The sequence below is a fragment of the Tarenaya hassleriana genome, unplaced genomic scaffold (genome assembly GCF_000463585.1).
Source record: "Tarenaya hassleriana unplaced genomic scaffold, ASM46358v1 Cleome42, whole genome shotgun sequence".
Lineage (NCBI taxonomy): Eukaryota > Viridiplantae > Streptophyta > Magnoliopsida > Brassicales > Cleomaceae > Tarenaya > Tarenaya hassleriana.
In genome coordinates this window covers 194110-207116 of record NW_010966986.1, presented here as the reverse complement: position 1 = coordinate 207116, position 13007 = coordinate 194110, and the positions used below count along the sequence as shown (strand labels likewise).

The 13007-nt window shown below is 40.0% G+C and overlaps 2 protein-coding genes across 6 annotated transcripts in view; both read right to left on the bottom strand.

Moving 5' to 3' along the window:
* LOC104824999 (pentatricopeptide repeat-containing protein At5g50280, chloroplastic) overlaps window positions 1-5583 on the bottom strand; it is a 7294-nt gene extending 1711 nt beyond the window's left edge. The window contains exons 1-2 of the mRNA XM_010557217.1: window positions 4514-5583; window positions 3338-4293 (exon numbers count right to left, since the gene is read on the bottom strand). Coding sequence (XP_010555519.1) covers window positions 3338-4293; window positions 4514-5340 — 1783 coding nt within the window. The 5' untranslated portion in view covers window positions 5341-5583. The remainder of the gene's footprint in view (window positions 1-3337; window positions 4294-4513) is intronic.
* A 623-nt stretch (window positions 5584-6206) lies between these two features.
* LOC104825000 (protein STICHEL-like 2) lies at window positions 6207-11466 on the bottom strand. Of its 5 annotated transcripts, none has more exons than XM_010557219.2 (9): window positions 11207-11466; window positions 10583-10673; window positions 8949-10431; window positions 8633-8852; window positions 8351-8536; window positions 8072-8260; window positions 7032-7542; window positions 6799-6853; window positions 6207-6430 (listed from the first exon to the last, which is right to left on the bottom strand). In XM_010557219.2, the coding sequence occupies exons 3-9, from the start codon at window positions 10386-10388 to the stop codon at window positions 6356-6358; spliced, it is 2676 nt and encodes an 891-aa protein (XP_010555521.1). In that variant the 5' UTR covers window positions 10389-10431; window positions 10583-10673; window positions 11207-11466; the 3' UTR covers window positions 6207-6355. The 5 variants fall into 5 exon arrangements, with proteins under 5 accessions (XP_010555521.1, XP_010555524.1, XP_010555523.1 ...); XM_010557222.2 differs by having other exon boundaries at window positions 10583-10631; XM_010557221.2 differs by lacking the exon at window positions 11207-11466 and adding an exon at window positions 10753-11196.
* Window positions 11467-13007: the final 1541 nt, after the last annotated feature.

The window sequence follows — 13007 nt, the reverse complement described above, 5'->3', positions numbered from 1 at the left end:
GGGAAAAGAGAAGCTCAAGATGGTCTTCAATGGTGGTCTTCTTCTTCTCCAAGTTTCCTAGGTCTCCAAATCTCCTTTTTCACTTCTCCAAGGTGTTGAGCAAGCACGAGCCGTGACGAGAGATGGGTTCTGCAGACGCATCCACTCGTAGAAATACAAGCAGCTCTTCACAAAACCACATTGACCCATCAAGAGCAAAGCCTCTATGCAATCCCTCTGACTCACACGCCCTTCGAAGCCAGACAACATCTCTCCCAGTGTTTGATTCTTCGACAAATCCCGGGCAATGGCCAGAATTTCTCCAGCAACGGGTTGCTCACCAGGTGTTCGTTCGTTTGCCTCTGAGAGTGAATCACCTGGTTCGGATTCAGTTTCTGGTTCTTCGTCGAGCATGTCCGAAGCCAAGTGCCACGAAGTTCTGCGATTCTTCTGGAGAGAGAATCTGCCCTCTTGAAATGGGTCTGGTGTTTGCGCCGTCTCGGCGGAAGTTCGTGACTTGAAGAATCTAAGAATTGGGTCTTTGAATTCTTCTTCCTCTTCTTCTTCTTCTTCCTCACTTTCTCCGCCATGTTCGCTGGAATTGTCAGCTTCGTGGGCCTCAGGTAGTTGAGGGTCGTCAAAGAAAGGGAGGAAAATGGAAGACGACGACGGAGGAGCCGCCGTGAGAGACAAGGGTTTCAGAGAGGATTTCGAGCGGAGATACAGGTATGGTTTTGCGCGGTGAAAAGGGTGAGAAAGTGGAAGGGAAGGGTACAGATACTGAGGAGCGAGAGACGAAGACGCCATGGAAATGGCCAATAAAATGCTTTCGGAACCTTCTCGCACGGAAAGCGCGTCACAACGCTTATAAATCCACAACCACGTAGCAGAGAGGGAGAACCAAAACGACTCGCGATTGTGATTAATGTCTTAAAACTCAAATCAAACAGTCTTAATCCATGGTCCAAATCATTCCATGACCATTTGAGAAGAGCAGTTCCTTCACTATCTTCCTAATTACGTAATTAGTGGAGGGTTTAGACCAAGGCTTTGCAAATAAATCTAAAAAATTGGTATCCGATCGGTATCCAATTTTAAGATATCCATCAATCAATAGAGCGAATTCGGATTCAACGAACAAAAAATGCTAAGGTCTTGAATGATATTGGTTTTTATTTTTTGTTTTTAGTTTTAGTTTTTGATTTTTGGATTTTGGATTTCATAAATTTATAAATATAAAAAATTGTGACTTTTAATTTTTAGTTTATTTTTTCCATAAAGTGGGTTTTTAGTAAAACTAAATTTTAAAAAACTTGATTGTAAGTTTTTTCAGTTTTTAAAATCTAAAAACTTCGAAAACCTCTTTCCATTCATCACCTAATACTCGGGTTCGAGTTCGGATATAAGATGATTAAAAACCCTTATCTACTTGCCTTTGATGCCTCAACCTCGTCTCGTATACGTCCCTTCACCCCCTCCCCACTCTCTCTTTCCTCGCTTCGCCCTCCTCGGACTCAGTCTAACCTTTTCAATCTCACCCTCGCTCTCACCGGCCGGGTAACCGCAAATACCCAAACATTTGGAGCACTTTAACAAATACCTGCCCGAATGATAATCCGAAAGACTCGGGTTTCGGATAATCAAAAACCTCGGATAACCGATCCATGTCCAATATTAGACTACATTAATAATATCACTTGGGTCCGATATTTTTTGGATTGGACCAACCAATCTACGAACCGAGCCGAGATTACGATGAAGAAGTTACTCACACAAGCTATCACATACACCATTTGAATGGAAAGTAACTCTCGCATTCATAGAAACAGACACCTTACTATCCACCAGACAAGACTCAAGGTCGACCGAACTATGATGAACAAGATAATCTCTCTCCACAATCCGGACGCGATAGAAAACAAACTATTACAGCAGTGATATCGTATTACTTCATCTAGGAGAATGTAATTTTACCCATCTGTTCATGAGAATGAGATTTCTGTTTAGAGTTATTTCTAATTTGTAAATATTATGACATTTGTTTTTCTTTGGTATTAATTCAATCACATTTTATAAAAAAAAATATATGTATGCTTTTAGACACCATGAAATCATCTAATATTCATCACACGCCATAAAAATCGGATTTCTAACTTTATGTTTGTTTGTTTGTAATAATTCGTAATAAATATGATACTGTAATTTTTGAGTTGCATTTGACATTTAAAAAAAATGTAATTTAAGATAACTATAATATTTTAATATAAAATTGAACTTGATAACTTGATCAAAATTGTAAATTGTAAAGAGTAGGTAAATGTTTTGTAATATTATTATAAATAGTGATGATGAATTGGTGAAATTTTAGAAAAGACAAATATGTCTATTTAAAACCACATTCTATCAAAATTTTTATTTTGATTTCAGTTGATTCTATTCTATCATTGTTCTGAAAATGATAATATAAATGATAATATGATTACATGATAGTTTAACGTTAATTTTATAATGATTTAATCACGTGATTAACGTGATATAGAAGATGTGATTATGATGAATTGATGCGATAAATATAATTTTAACGTTAAAACCAATTTAACTATTATTTGATCATATTATGACTATATTATCATTTTGGTCATATGAATATAGTAGAAAATAGATATGGATTAAAATTAAAATAGCAAATATATAGTATTTTTTATAATGGCCCACTTAAAACCTTTTCAATAAAATACAAATTTCAAAATCTTAATGATATCGCTTTTTAAAATTACGTACAATTTAACATGAACATCTTGGAACAGATCCAAGCCAACAGAAGTTACATACAGGCAAAACCCTGGCAACCACAACTCAGCGGTTTTTCCCTGCTTCCATCTCAGCAGAAGATCGAACGAGTTTTCGGGTGTCAAAACCAGTAAAACCGACGAGAGAACGACCTGTACGTTCGCGGTTTGCGGGTCATCGATGAAGAAAGATCTTCAAGATCGATGATTCGTCTCGGTTTTACGAGAAAAGTTGAGAGCTCTAGGTCTGTTCCTCCTGTCCTTCCAGAACTCGTCCTTCTTCCCCTTCTTCTTAGCTTTTACCCGACCGAATTTGCTGTTGATAATTCCGAGTATCGCGCTCCGATCCTTTCTGTTCTTGGTCTTGGCCTTCTCTTCGAGAATCGCCCTGAGTTTCTCATATGACCTCGCATCAGGGACTTGGCCGTTCTTCACCATCATTTTGTGGTAAAAGAACGCCCTCCTGAAGTCTCGGACACGAACATATGCGTAGATCATCGTGGAGTATGTTATGGAATCAGGTTTTAGATTAAGAGCCAACATCTCCTTCAACAGCTGAGGCAACTTACCATGCTGTCCTCCTCGGGCATACGCGTTCATCAGCATATTGTACGTCATTATAGTCGGAGGCAAACCCATTCTCCCGAATTCCGAAACGACATCTCTCGCTTCAATGTAGTGGCCTTGCTTGGCAAACCCATCGAGAAGGGTATTGAACGTTACCCGTGTCCCCCCGACTTTTTCCCGCATCATGATTTTCCAAATCTCCATCAATTTCTCCGTGTCGCCACATCGTCTGAACGCATCAAGAAGAGCCGTGTATGTCTCAATCGACGGTTTAATCCCTTCTCTTTGCATATCCTCGAAGGAAGCATAAGCTTTCTGGTGCCACCCGCTGACCGAATAAGCATGAATAAGTGCTGTATAAGAATGTGAAGTAGGCTTTACACAGACCTTCTTCATCCGCAAGAAGGCATCGGCAGCCATATCACTCATATTCTTCCGCCTCCCATATGCGCTAATCAAACACGTGTATGATTTAGCGTTCGGCTCTAAACCCGAACCTTCCATTTCCCGGAGAAGTTTCTCCACGACGTCAGGCTGCATTCTTCTCGCGTAAGCATCCATAAGAATATTGTAAGTCGCATCTGTGGCCTTCAAGCCTTTAGCTTTCATCTCGGCGAAAAGACCTTCTACTTCTTCGATTTGGCCGGATTTGTTGTAAGCATCCATTAAAGTATTGTACACAATCGTATTCGAACGAACACCTTTCTTCTCCATTTCGGTTTGGACGATAAGAGCTTCTTCTTTCAGCCCTTCGTCGCAAAACGATTTTACGAGGGCGCCAAATATCTCTTCGCTCCACTCCACGCCTTTCCGGCTCATCTTCTCAAACATCTCCCACGTTTCTTTGGCACTCCGTCCGGATTTCCTCATGACTGTGATCATTACAGCACATGTGACATGATCCTCACGCAGATTGATCGTTTCCATGGCTTCATATACTTTCCAAGCATCATCATATCTATACAAAATTCAGCACTAGTTAGACAAGCAAGGCAATATGAAAAACCAAATCTTTCACTGCAAAATAACTTGTACGATTCAAAAAACACCAAATTCAACAACAAAACCAGGTTCAGATCGTTCAAAAACCTACCAAACATTCCACTATTTCGAATCTAGCTCGGAAAACACGACCAAGCATGAGACCACTTCCACTGTTTGCAGAGAAAAGTATGTACCTTTCACAGGCTGCAAGTCCAGAAATGGCTGAATTGTAGACACGAACGTCCATGAACTCTTTCTTGTCCGGCAAGTTACGCAACAGAATCAAAATCTCATCAGCCATTCCTTCTCGTCCGAGCAACGGAAAGAGAACAGAGCAAGCACGAGCCGTGACGAGAGATGGGTTCTGCAGACGCATCCACTCGTAGAAATACAAGCAGCTCTTCACAAAACCACATTGACCCATCAAGAGCAAAGCCTCTATGCAATCCCTCTGACTCACACGCCCTTCGAAGCCAGACAACATCTCTCCCAGTGTTTGATTCTTCGACAAATCCCGGGCAATGGCCAGAATTTCTCCAGCAACGGGTTGCTCACCAGGTGTTCGTTCGTTTGCCTCTGAGAGTGAATCACCTGGTTCGGATTCAGTTTCTGGTTCTTCGTCGAGCATGTCCGAAGCCAAGTGCCACGAAGTTCTGCGATTCTTCTGGAGAGAGAATCTGCCCTCTTGAAATGGGTCTGGTGTTTGCGCCGTCTCGGCGGAAGTTCGTGACTTGAAGAATCTAAGAATTGGGTCTTTGAATTCTTCTTCCTCTTCTTCTTCTTCTTCCTCACTTTCTCCGCCATGTTCGCTGGAATTGTCAGCTTCGTGGGCCTCAGGTAGTTGAGGGTCGTCAAAGAAAGGGAGGAAAATGGAAGACGACGACGGAGGAGCCGCCGTGAGAGACAAGGGTTTCAGAGAGGATTTCGAGCGGAGATACAGGTATGGTTTTGCGCGGTGAAAAGGGTGAGAAAGTGGAAGGGAAGGGTACAGATACTGAGGAGCGAGAGACGAAGACGCCATGGAAATGGCCAATAAAATGCTTTCGGAACCTTCTCGCACGGAAAGCGCGTCACAACGCTTATAAATCCACAACCACGTAGCAGAGAGGGAGAACCAAAACGACTCGCGATTGTGATTAATGTCTTAAAACTCAAATCAAACAGTCTTAATCCATGGTCCAAATCATTCCATGACCATTTGAGAAGAGCAGTTCCTTCACTATCTTCCTAATTACGTAATTAGTGGAGGGTTTAGACCAAGGCTTTGCAAATAAATCTAAAAAATTGGTATCCGATCGGTATCCAATTTTAAGATATCCATCAATCAATAGAGCGAATTCGGATTCAACGAACAAAAAATGCTAAGGTCTTGAATGATATTGGTTTTTATTTTTTGTTTTTAGTTTTAGTTTTTGATTTTTGGATTTTGGATTTCATAAATTTATAAATATAAAAAATTGTGACTTTTAATTTTTAGTTTATTTTTTCCATAAAGTAGATTTTTGGGTTTTTAGTAAAACTAAATTTTAAAAAACTTGATTGTAAGTTTTTTCAGTTTTTAAAATCTAAAAACTTCGAAAACCTCTTTCCATTCATCACCTAATACTCGGGTTCGAGTTCGGATATAAGATGATTAAAAACCCTTATCTACTTGCCTTTGATGCCTCAACCTCGTCTCGTATACGTCCCTTCACCCCCTCCCCACTCTCTCTTTCCTCGCTTCGCCCTCCTCGGACTCAGTCTAACCTTTTCAATCTCACCCTCGCTCTCACCGGCCGGGTAACCGCAAATACCCAAACATTTGGAGCACTTTAACAAATACCTGCCCGAATGATAATCCGAAAGACTCGGGTTTCGGATAATCAAAAACCTCGGATAACCGATCCATGTCCAATATTAGACTACATTAATAATATCACTTGGGAGGCTAACTGAACCTGCTGGCAGTTGTACTGTACATGTTCTGTCTTGGGACAATGCAGGGTTACAGGGTATATGTTTCACAAAAAATGAAATGAAAAGCTTTTAACCGACATTTAACCAGTGGAAGTGCAGGGAAGGACACGACCAATCAGCCTTGAACTCCGGTTCTGATGTGTTTGGCTTCCACCCTTCAAAACCCACATTAGAAAAAGTCCAGACATCATTACAGGTAGCTGATGAATTCGAGTGCTTGCGGAGGCCCAAATCAACAGATTTTGCTATCGGTTTGCAATGATCTTAATCTCGCAACCATACATATTGTTTCTATTACGACTCGGTTCGGTTCTGTCCTATTCTGATCAGGCCGGGTTCAATTACATATTCTCACAAACAAATACCTTTCTATTTTTACTGACCGGTTCTCTTTTATACATTTCGGTCTAAACCAATCAGGCAAACCAAACCAAAAACCAATCAATCGGTTCGGTATGGTTTAGGACTACATTGCCGAACCGAAACGTCCACACGAGTTCGTTATGTTGACAGAATCTGTTACCTTGCTCAGCGGAGTCCTCCAACAAAGCGCATCAGAGTCCTCCTCCCTTTGCTGTCTGCCCAACGAAAAGAACGAACACCCTCAGTAGCTATTACAACATTTCACATGTGCGGCGTTCTTCTTGTAATGACAGTTGCAATGAATCATTTCTTGAAAATGTTCAAATATATATATATATATATATATACATATATAGAGAAGATATGTATTAGATTTTGTATATATCGACGTACCCATGTTCGCTCTGTGGCATTTCCTGAACGTCCATGTGAGTATGATATTTCCCATTGCACTCCTTCATCCGAGAAGAAGTCTCGGCTGAACGTTCGCGATGACTTGGAGCCCGAAATTCCGTTCTTCCGAAGCTTAATACGTTCCCTTCGCTGCTTCTAAGGGCATTCACCGTCTTCCCGATTTTCTCGGCCTCAAAACACGTCGAGAACGTGGAAGTGCGTGCATCGGGAACTGTAAGCTTTTCGGATGCAGAATCGGAATGTTCGGAGTCACTTCTAGTTGACAGAGAGGATTTCTGCATTATTCTGCGAGAGCAACTGAAAAACCTGAAGAGAAGATTTCCGGCTTTCGCGTTCTTAGGCAGAGAACCCCCGGATACGACGAGGTTTACAGAGATCTCGACGTTGCGTCCTAATACGGATTGGAACGAGTCTGCAATCGCTTTCCACGACCTTTCCACTCGTGATACATGTCGAGGGGTGTAGAATTCCAGTTCAGCAATTGCCATACCTGAAAATTTCGGATGGCTTAGTACGTGAGATCTTGAAAATACCGAAAAAAGGAAAACCCAAAATGGATATAAAAGATTTGGTATATCATCAAACCACATTGGTAAAAAAAAATAAAAAAAAAATTACACTTTGCTGTGATGGCCGTGCATAAAGAATCGAAAAAACCGTAAATTTCTTTAAAAAATCAAGAATTTTATCATTAAAACCTAAACCCGAACCCAACAAAATCTAGCATAAAACCGAATGGATATAGATTTTCTAAAAAACCGAACCAAAAACTGAACTTTTGACCCCTCCCGTTAGGACATACTGATTGAATCCCAAATCGTTGTTTTGGAGCCGCCATGGCGGAGAGGTCGCACATTCAACAAGGGTACCAGAAAAGTTTAGGACATTTGAACGAGTCTCGAATATCGTTCAAGAATTCCCGGGCTCCTTAAGCACGGGACAGGATCCCGACACTCAAAGTGCGAGAAAAACAATCATTAGAGATGTGAAACTAAAAAAGAAACATCGGAAGCAGATACCTCTGTCAATGGTAAGTGAAGTTAACTTCCCTCGCTTCCACAAAAAACTCTTCAACGAATCAGAACGGCACAACTCCGTGACCCGTCTCCACGCGGATTCCAGCGTACCGTTATAAATCTCCGTACACCGAGCAAGTTGCCTCGAGCTTTCACCTTCTTCTGACGACGATGTGCTACGTAAGTTGGTGTCTAGGCACGGGAATTTCAGTTTCAGTCACAGCAATCAGAAGGGAGAAAAAAACATCAACAATATTTTTCATTTCTTGTAATGAACTTTACTTTTTTGGCTTCTTAAACACGATCCGAGCCCGAACTCGTTCATCGTGATGGAAGAAGAATCCGAATTGCTGAGCTGCAGAAGCGCGACGGTAAGCCATGTCGTCTGGTTTTTAGATGCTTTCAGATTCTTCTCAGCATCAGACAGGATCTTCAGTGCATGACTCAGTTTCTGCATTTCTTCTTCAGCTACAACACAAAATCCCTCCAAGTATTAGGTTCAGTCAACATAATGGGTAAACTAGTTTTTCAGACAGTTGTAGAGATACTCTCTCTTGTTCTTACATGAATGCCTTGTAAGAAACCGATGTCTGGCTTCCGAACTGCTTTCTCGGCACTTTTCAGCGATGATGTCCATAATGAGACTAGCGAGCTGAGAAATAAGCTGCATCGGATCAATCTTCGACCTCATCAGCTCCCTCGCTCTTATCACGGTATTTGAAGTGTCGGAAGACAAGGCAAGATCAAGCAGTTCGAGCAGTTCTTCGTCAGAAACAACTCCAACCTGTGGCGGAAAACGCAAAGCAAAGGTCGTGTTCCTCGTCGTTAAATGTTCCGAGATTTACAAGGGGTAATGATATGAAGAAAATGTGTAACTCACAAGCTCGTAAGCCGAGGATATCGTGATTCTTTTACTGAGCAAGCTGAGCTGATCGAGCATAATCTCGGCATCTCTAAGAGAACCATCAGATTTCGAAGCAATGAAGTCAAGCGCACCCTGATCGAAATCAATGCCCTCGTCCAGACAGATCTTCGCCAGCTTGTTCGATATATCACCGTCTTTCACTTTCGGGAAATGATACTTCTGAGACCGCGAGACGACGTTCCATGGCAAGTTTTCTAATTCCGAAGTGACGAGTATAAAGATCACGTGCCGAGAGAAGCGCTCCAAACTGTTGAAAAGAGCCGCCCATGTTTCTTGACACAGCATTTGACATTCGTCGATGACGAAAATCTTGAATCTCGACGAAACGGGAGGAAGATGCGCACTTTTGATGAGAGATCTGAGCGAGTCAGGCCGATTTAATTTACCCGAATCCATTTCTTTCATGTCCCTGCTCCTTCCTGAGATGAACAAATTACATTCTCTGCACAAACCACACGGTCTACTATGACTGGTCGGTGAAATACAGTTCAAAGCGGCGGCGAATATCCGAGAAGTAGATGTTTTACCAGTTCCCCGAGGACCGTGAAAGAGGTAAACCGCAGAAATCCTACCTCTGAAAATGGTGCTTAAGAGACATTTTACCGCTACCTCCTGCCCGACCAATTCACCGAACGTTTTCGGTCTGAACTTCTGACTCAGGCTTCTTGGCAGTTCGAGACACGGAATCACTCCTTTGCTTCCACGTTTCCCGAGCTTGTTTCTGTATAACGGAGATTCATCTGTGTTTCCGGATAATAACGGGCAATCTTCTACATCAGAAGAATGGTTGGATCCCCTATACCTAGGAGTTCTTGACCAACAATTCGTCATCCCGCATCCGCGACTACATTGATCAACCATGTTTATGTCTTCGTCCATGGAACTGTGACTCATAGAGGGGACTCGATAACAGTTTCGATCTCTTCGTTCTGAAACATCTTCTCGGGTTTCGGTATGTGATGAAAAAGCATTTACACTAGCAGATGAATCAACATCCTCGACGGGACTAACACATACCAGTTCCCTACCTTTACTCGTTAAATCATTGTGAAATCTCTCACCAGGCGATCTACTTGCCCGAGCACTTTCTTCCCCGCCCGAAAACTGCCCGGCCTCGGAAGGAAAACCCGCATTTTCAATCCAATTTTTCAACTTGTCAATACCACAACCATTCCCTTTCTCCTCTACCCTTGCCCGAGCACTTTCTTCGTCATTACTCGCAAACTGCAACAAGATACCATTGCTCAGACCGGTTTCCCATTTGTCGGTATCAACCAAAGAAGCAAACTTGCTCATGGAATTCGTACTCGGGTCCCTCAACGACCTAACCCTTCTGAGAGCGACCAGTGTTCTCGTGATCGGAACATCAACAGAATGCCTCCCGGTTTCCCCCATTCTAGAGAGCTTAAGTCAGTCAAACTTCAGACCGGAGCTTTGTCTGCATCAGACAGCAACACTCTAACATCAGACACAACATCCAATCAACAACGGCTTGATAGCGGCACCGACCACACAAGATTTACTATTTATCAGGATCATTCAAGCGCCAAACATAAGAGAATCACCCAAAGTTGCAAACTTTTTTTTACCAGTAAACAGAATTGATTCAGCTATAAGAGCCGCAACGCTGCACCAAATCTGTCATTAAAGAAAAGCAACTGGATCTCAAGCCGAAATACACTGCGAAAACGTCAGCAAAAGCAATGAAAAGGTGAACAGAAGATGAAATCTAGCGTCGGAAACATGAATATGAAGTCACCTTTATCTTATCGCGAGGAAAAAAAAATGAATGAAGCACACCAAACTCCAACACCCAGATACAAAAATCAAAGACAAACAAGAGATTTATTGAAAATGTGGCTTGTAACAGCATTCGGAACACATGGGTGCAGGAAGAAACAAACACAAAACAAAATACTAAATACTAAAATATCGAATATAGTCACAGAGCTCAAAAACAGAGACCCAGGGAAGCTATGGACATTTTTTTTTTTAAAGAAGAGAGCCGATTTGGCTTTAAAATAAGCAAATAAAAACAAAGGGGGAATAAGAAACGACAAACTTGAAATTCCAAACGCCAAGATTCGAGATTAACGAGGTTTTTAAAATCGAAGGGAGCGGCGTGCAATGCTGAGTATACAATAGCCCTAAATAAACCCCCCCCCAGAAATCAGAAACCCTAAGGGACGAGAGAAGCAGAGCAGGCGACGAACCGGTGCTTTGATCGGTCCCGGAACCAGGAGGAGATGGAATAAGAAGTAGGAACTGGGTAGGAAAGTGGTAAATGGCATTGAATGGTGAGTGGTGATAAGAAACAAAGGAGAGCATTGTGTATGGTGGAGAGAGAGAGAGAGAGATTTAATTGAATTATTCAGAGACATGTTTTTGTATTAGCAGCAGAGGTTTCTGCAGAGGTGTCTGACTTCGGACACAGACCCCAACCAGTTAGAGAGAGAGAGAAGAGAGAGGAGAGAGGGAGTTTGGTGTTTGGTTCATTTCAGATAAAATTCGGCGGTTTCAGTTAGTTTTTTCACTTTTGTGGGAAAAAAAAAAGAGAGAACCCAAAAAAGACTCTCGTCGAAAAATAAAATAAAATGTAATAGTGTGGTCCGGTTCTGCAGCATTCCCACGCGTGTAGATGCGCGTGTTGTTCACGTGTATTGGATACCTCTTTTATGAATAAAGTCCCAAAAAGTTTCCAAAGATGATTTATCTACAGAATAATGCAAGAGTGAAATTGTGTGATGAATTTTAGGAATGGAATAAAATTAGTAAAATAGTAATCGAATTGAATTTTGTAAAGGTTTAACTTTTATCTTTTAAGTGGTAAAATATTCGATGTTATTCATTATAATAAAAAAAGATTTGCAGTTTGGATATATATATATATATATATATCTTTATATATATAAAAGTATCGTTGATTTTTAAAAAAATTAAATTTTTATTCAGAAAATTAATATAAAAAGATATAATTAAAATATTTGTTATTAATTGATAGGTGAATTTACTACATTAGACCTTTTTTACATTGAACTTGATGAAAATACTTTTAGATTTCACTTTGAGAGCAAGAGCATACGTGTCCAATCTATTTCAAATTCAAGACATTGCATTAATCTATATTTCATCCTATTCTTTTTAACTTTTATTTATACTTTCCAATATATGTTGTTAATTAAACATGTTAATTCTATATTTCATCCTATCTCACATTCTTTTTTACTTTTATAATAATAGTATTATATCATGTTATATATATTTCCAATCTATTTTTTAATTAAATATATCGATATATATATATAATACGATGTTCACCCAAACACGGAATATATAATTATATTTGATTTATAATTATTGAAATTACGATCGAGTAATATGTTTGTTTTTTCTTTATTAAATATGTCAGATATTTTTGTATAATATAAAATTTAATAAAACATAAAATATGTAATTAACGGGATAATCTATATTTTTTAAATATTCTTCTTATTGTAATTCTAATAATCAAAGTCAAAATTGAAATCTTATATATAAAAAGGTACACTATAACATACACGTACACCTTCATCGTCAAAACCATTAATAAAAATACAGTTACTTTTTTTTTTCTAGAATATGAAACATTTTTTTAGTCAACAGAATAATCAATTCTCAAATAAATAATAGGAGAATGCCATGTATTTTTGCGTACATGAATCGCAAAGTGCAAAGAGTCAATTAACATCAGATTATTAATCAAAGATATCATGTATGCCTCTATCTATATATATATATATATATTTCTTCTGGTGTCGATCCCAAGAGCAAGGCGGACGGGAAGAAGCCTGAATCGTACCTGTGACACTTATAACCCGTATCTCGCATTAGAGTTGTATCACATGGACAATTAAAATAAAAACTCAATCCCAAAATTTAGCGGAAATTTAAAACTTTTCTTTTTCATAGTTATCGAAAGGTAAACATTCATGCATATATATATATATATATAACACATTATTTTCAGTTATAATT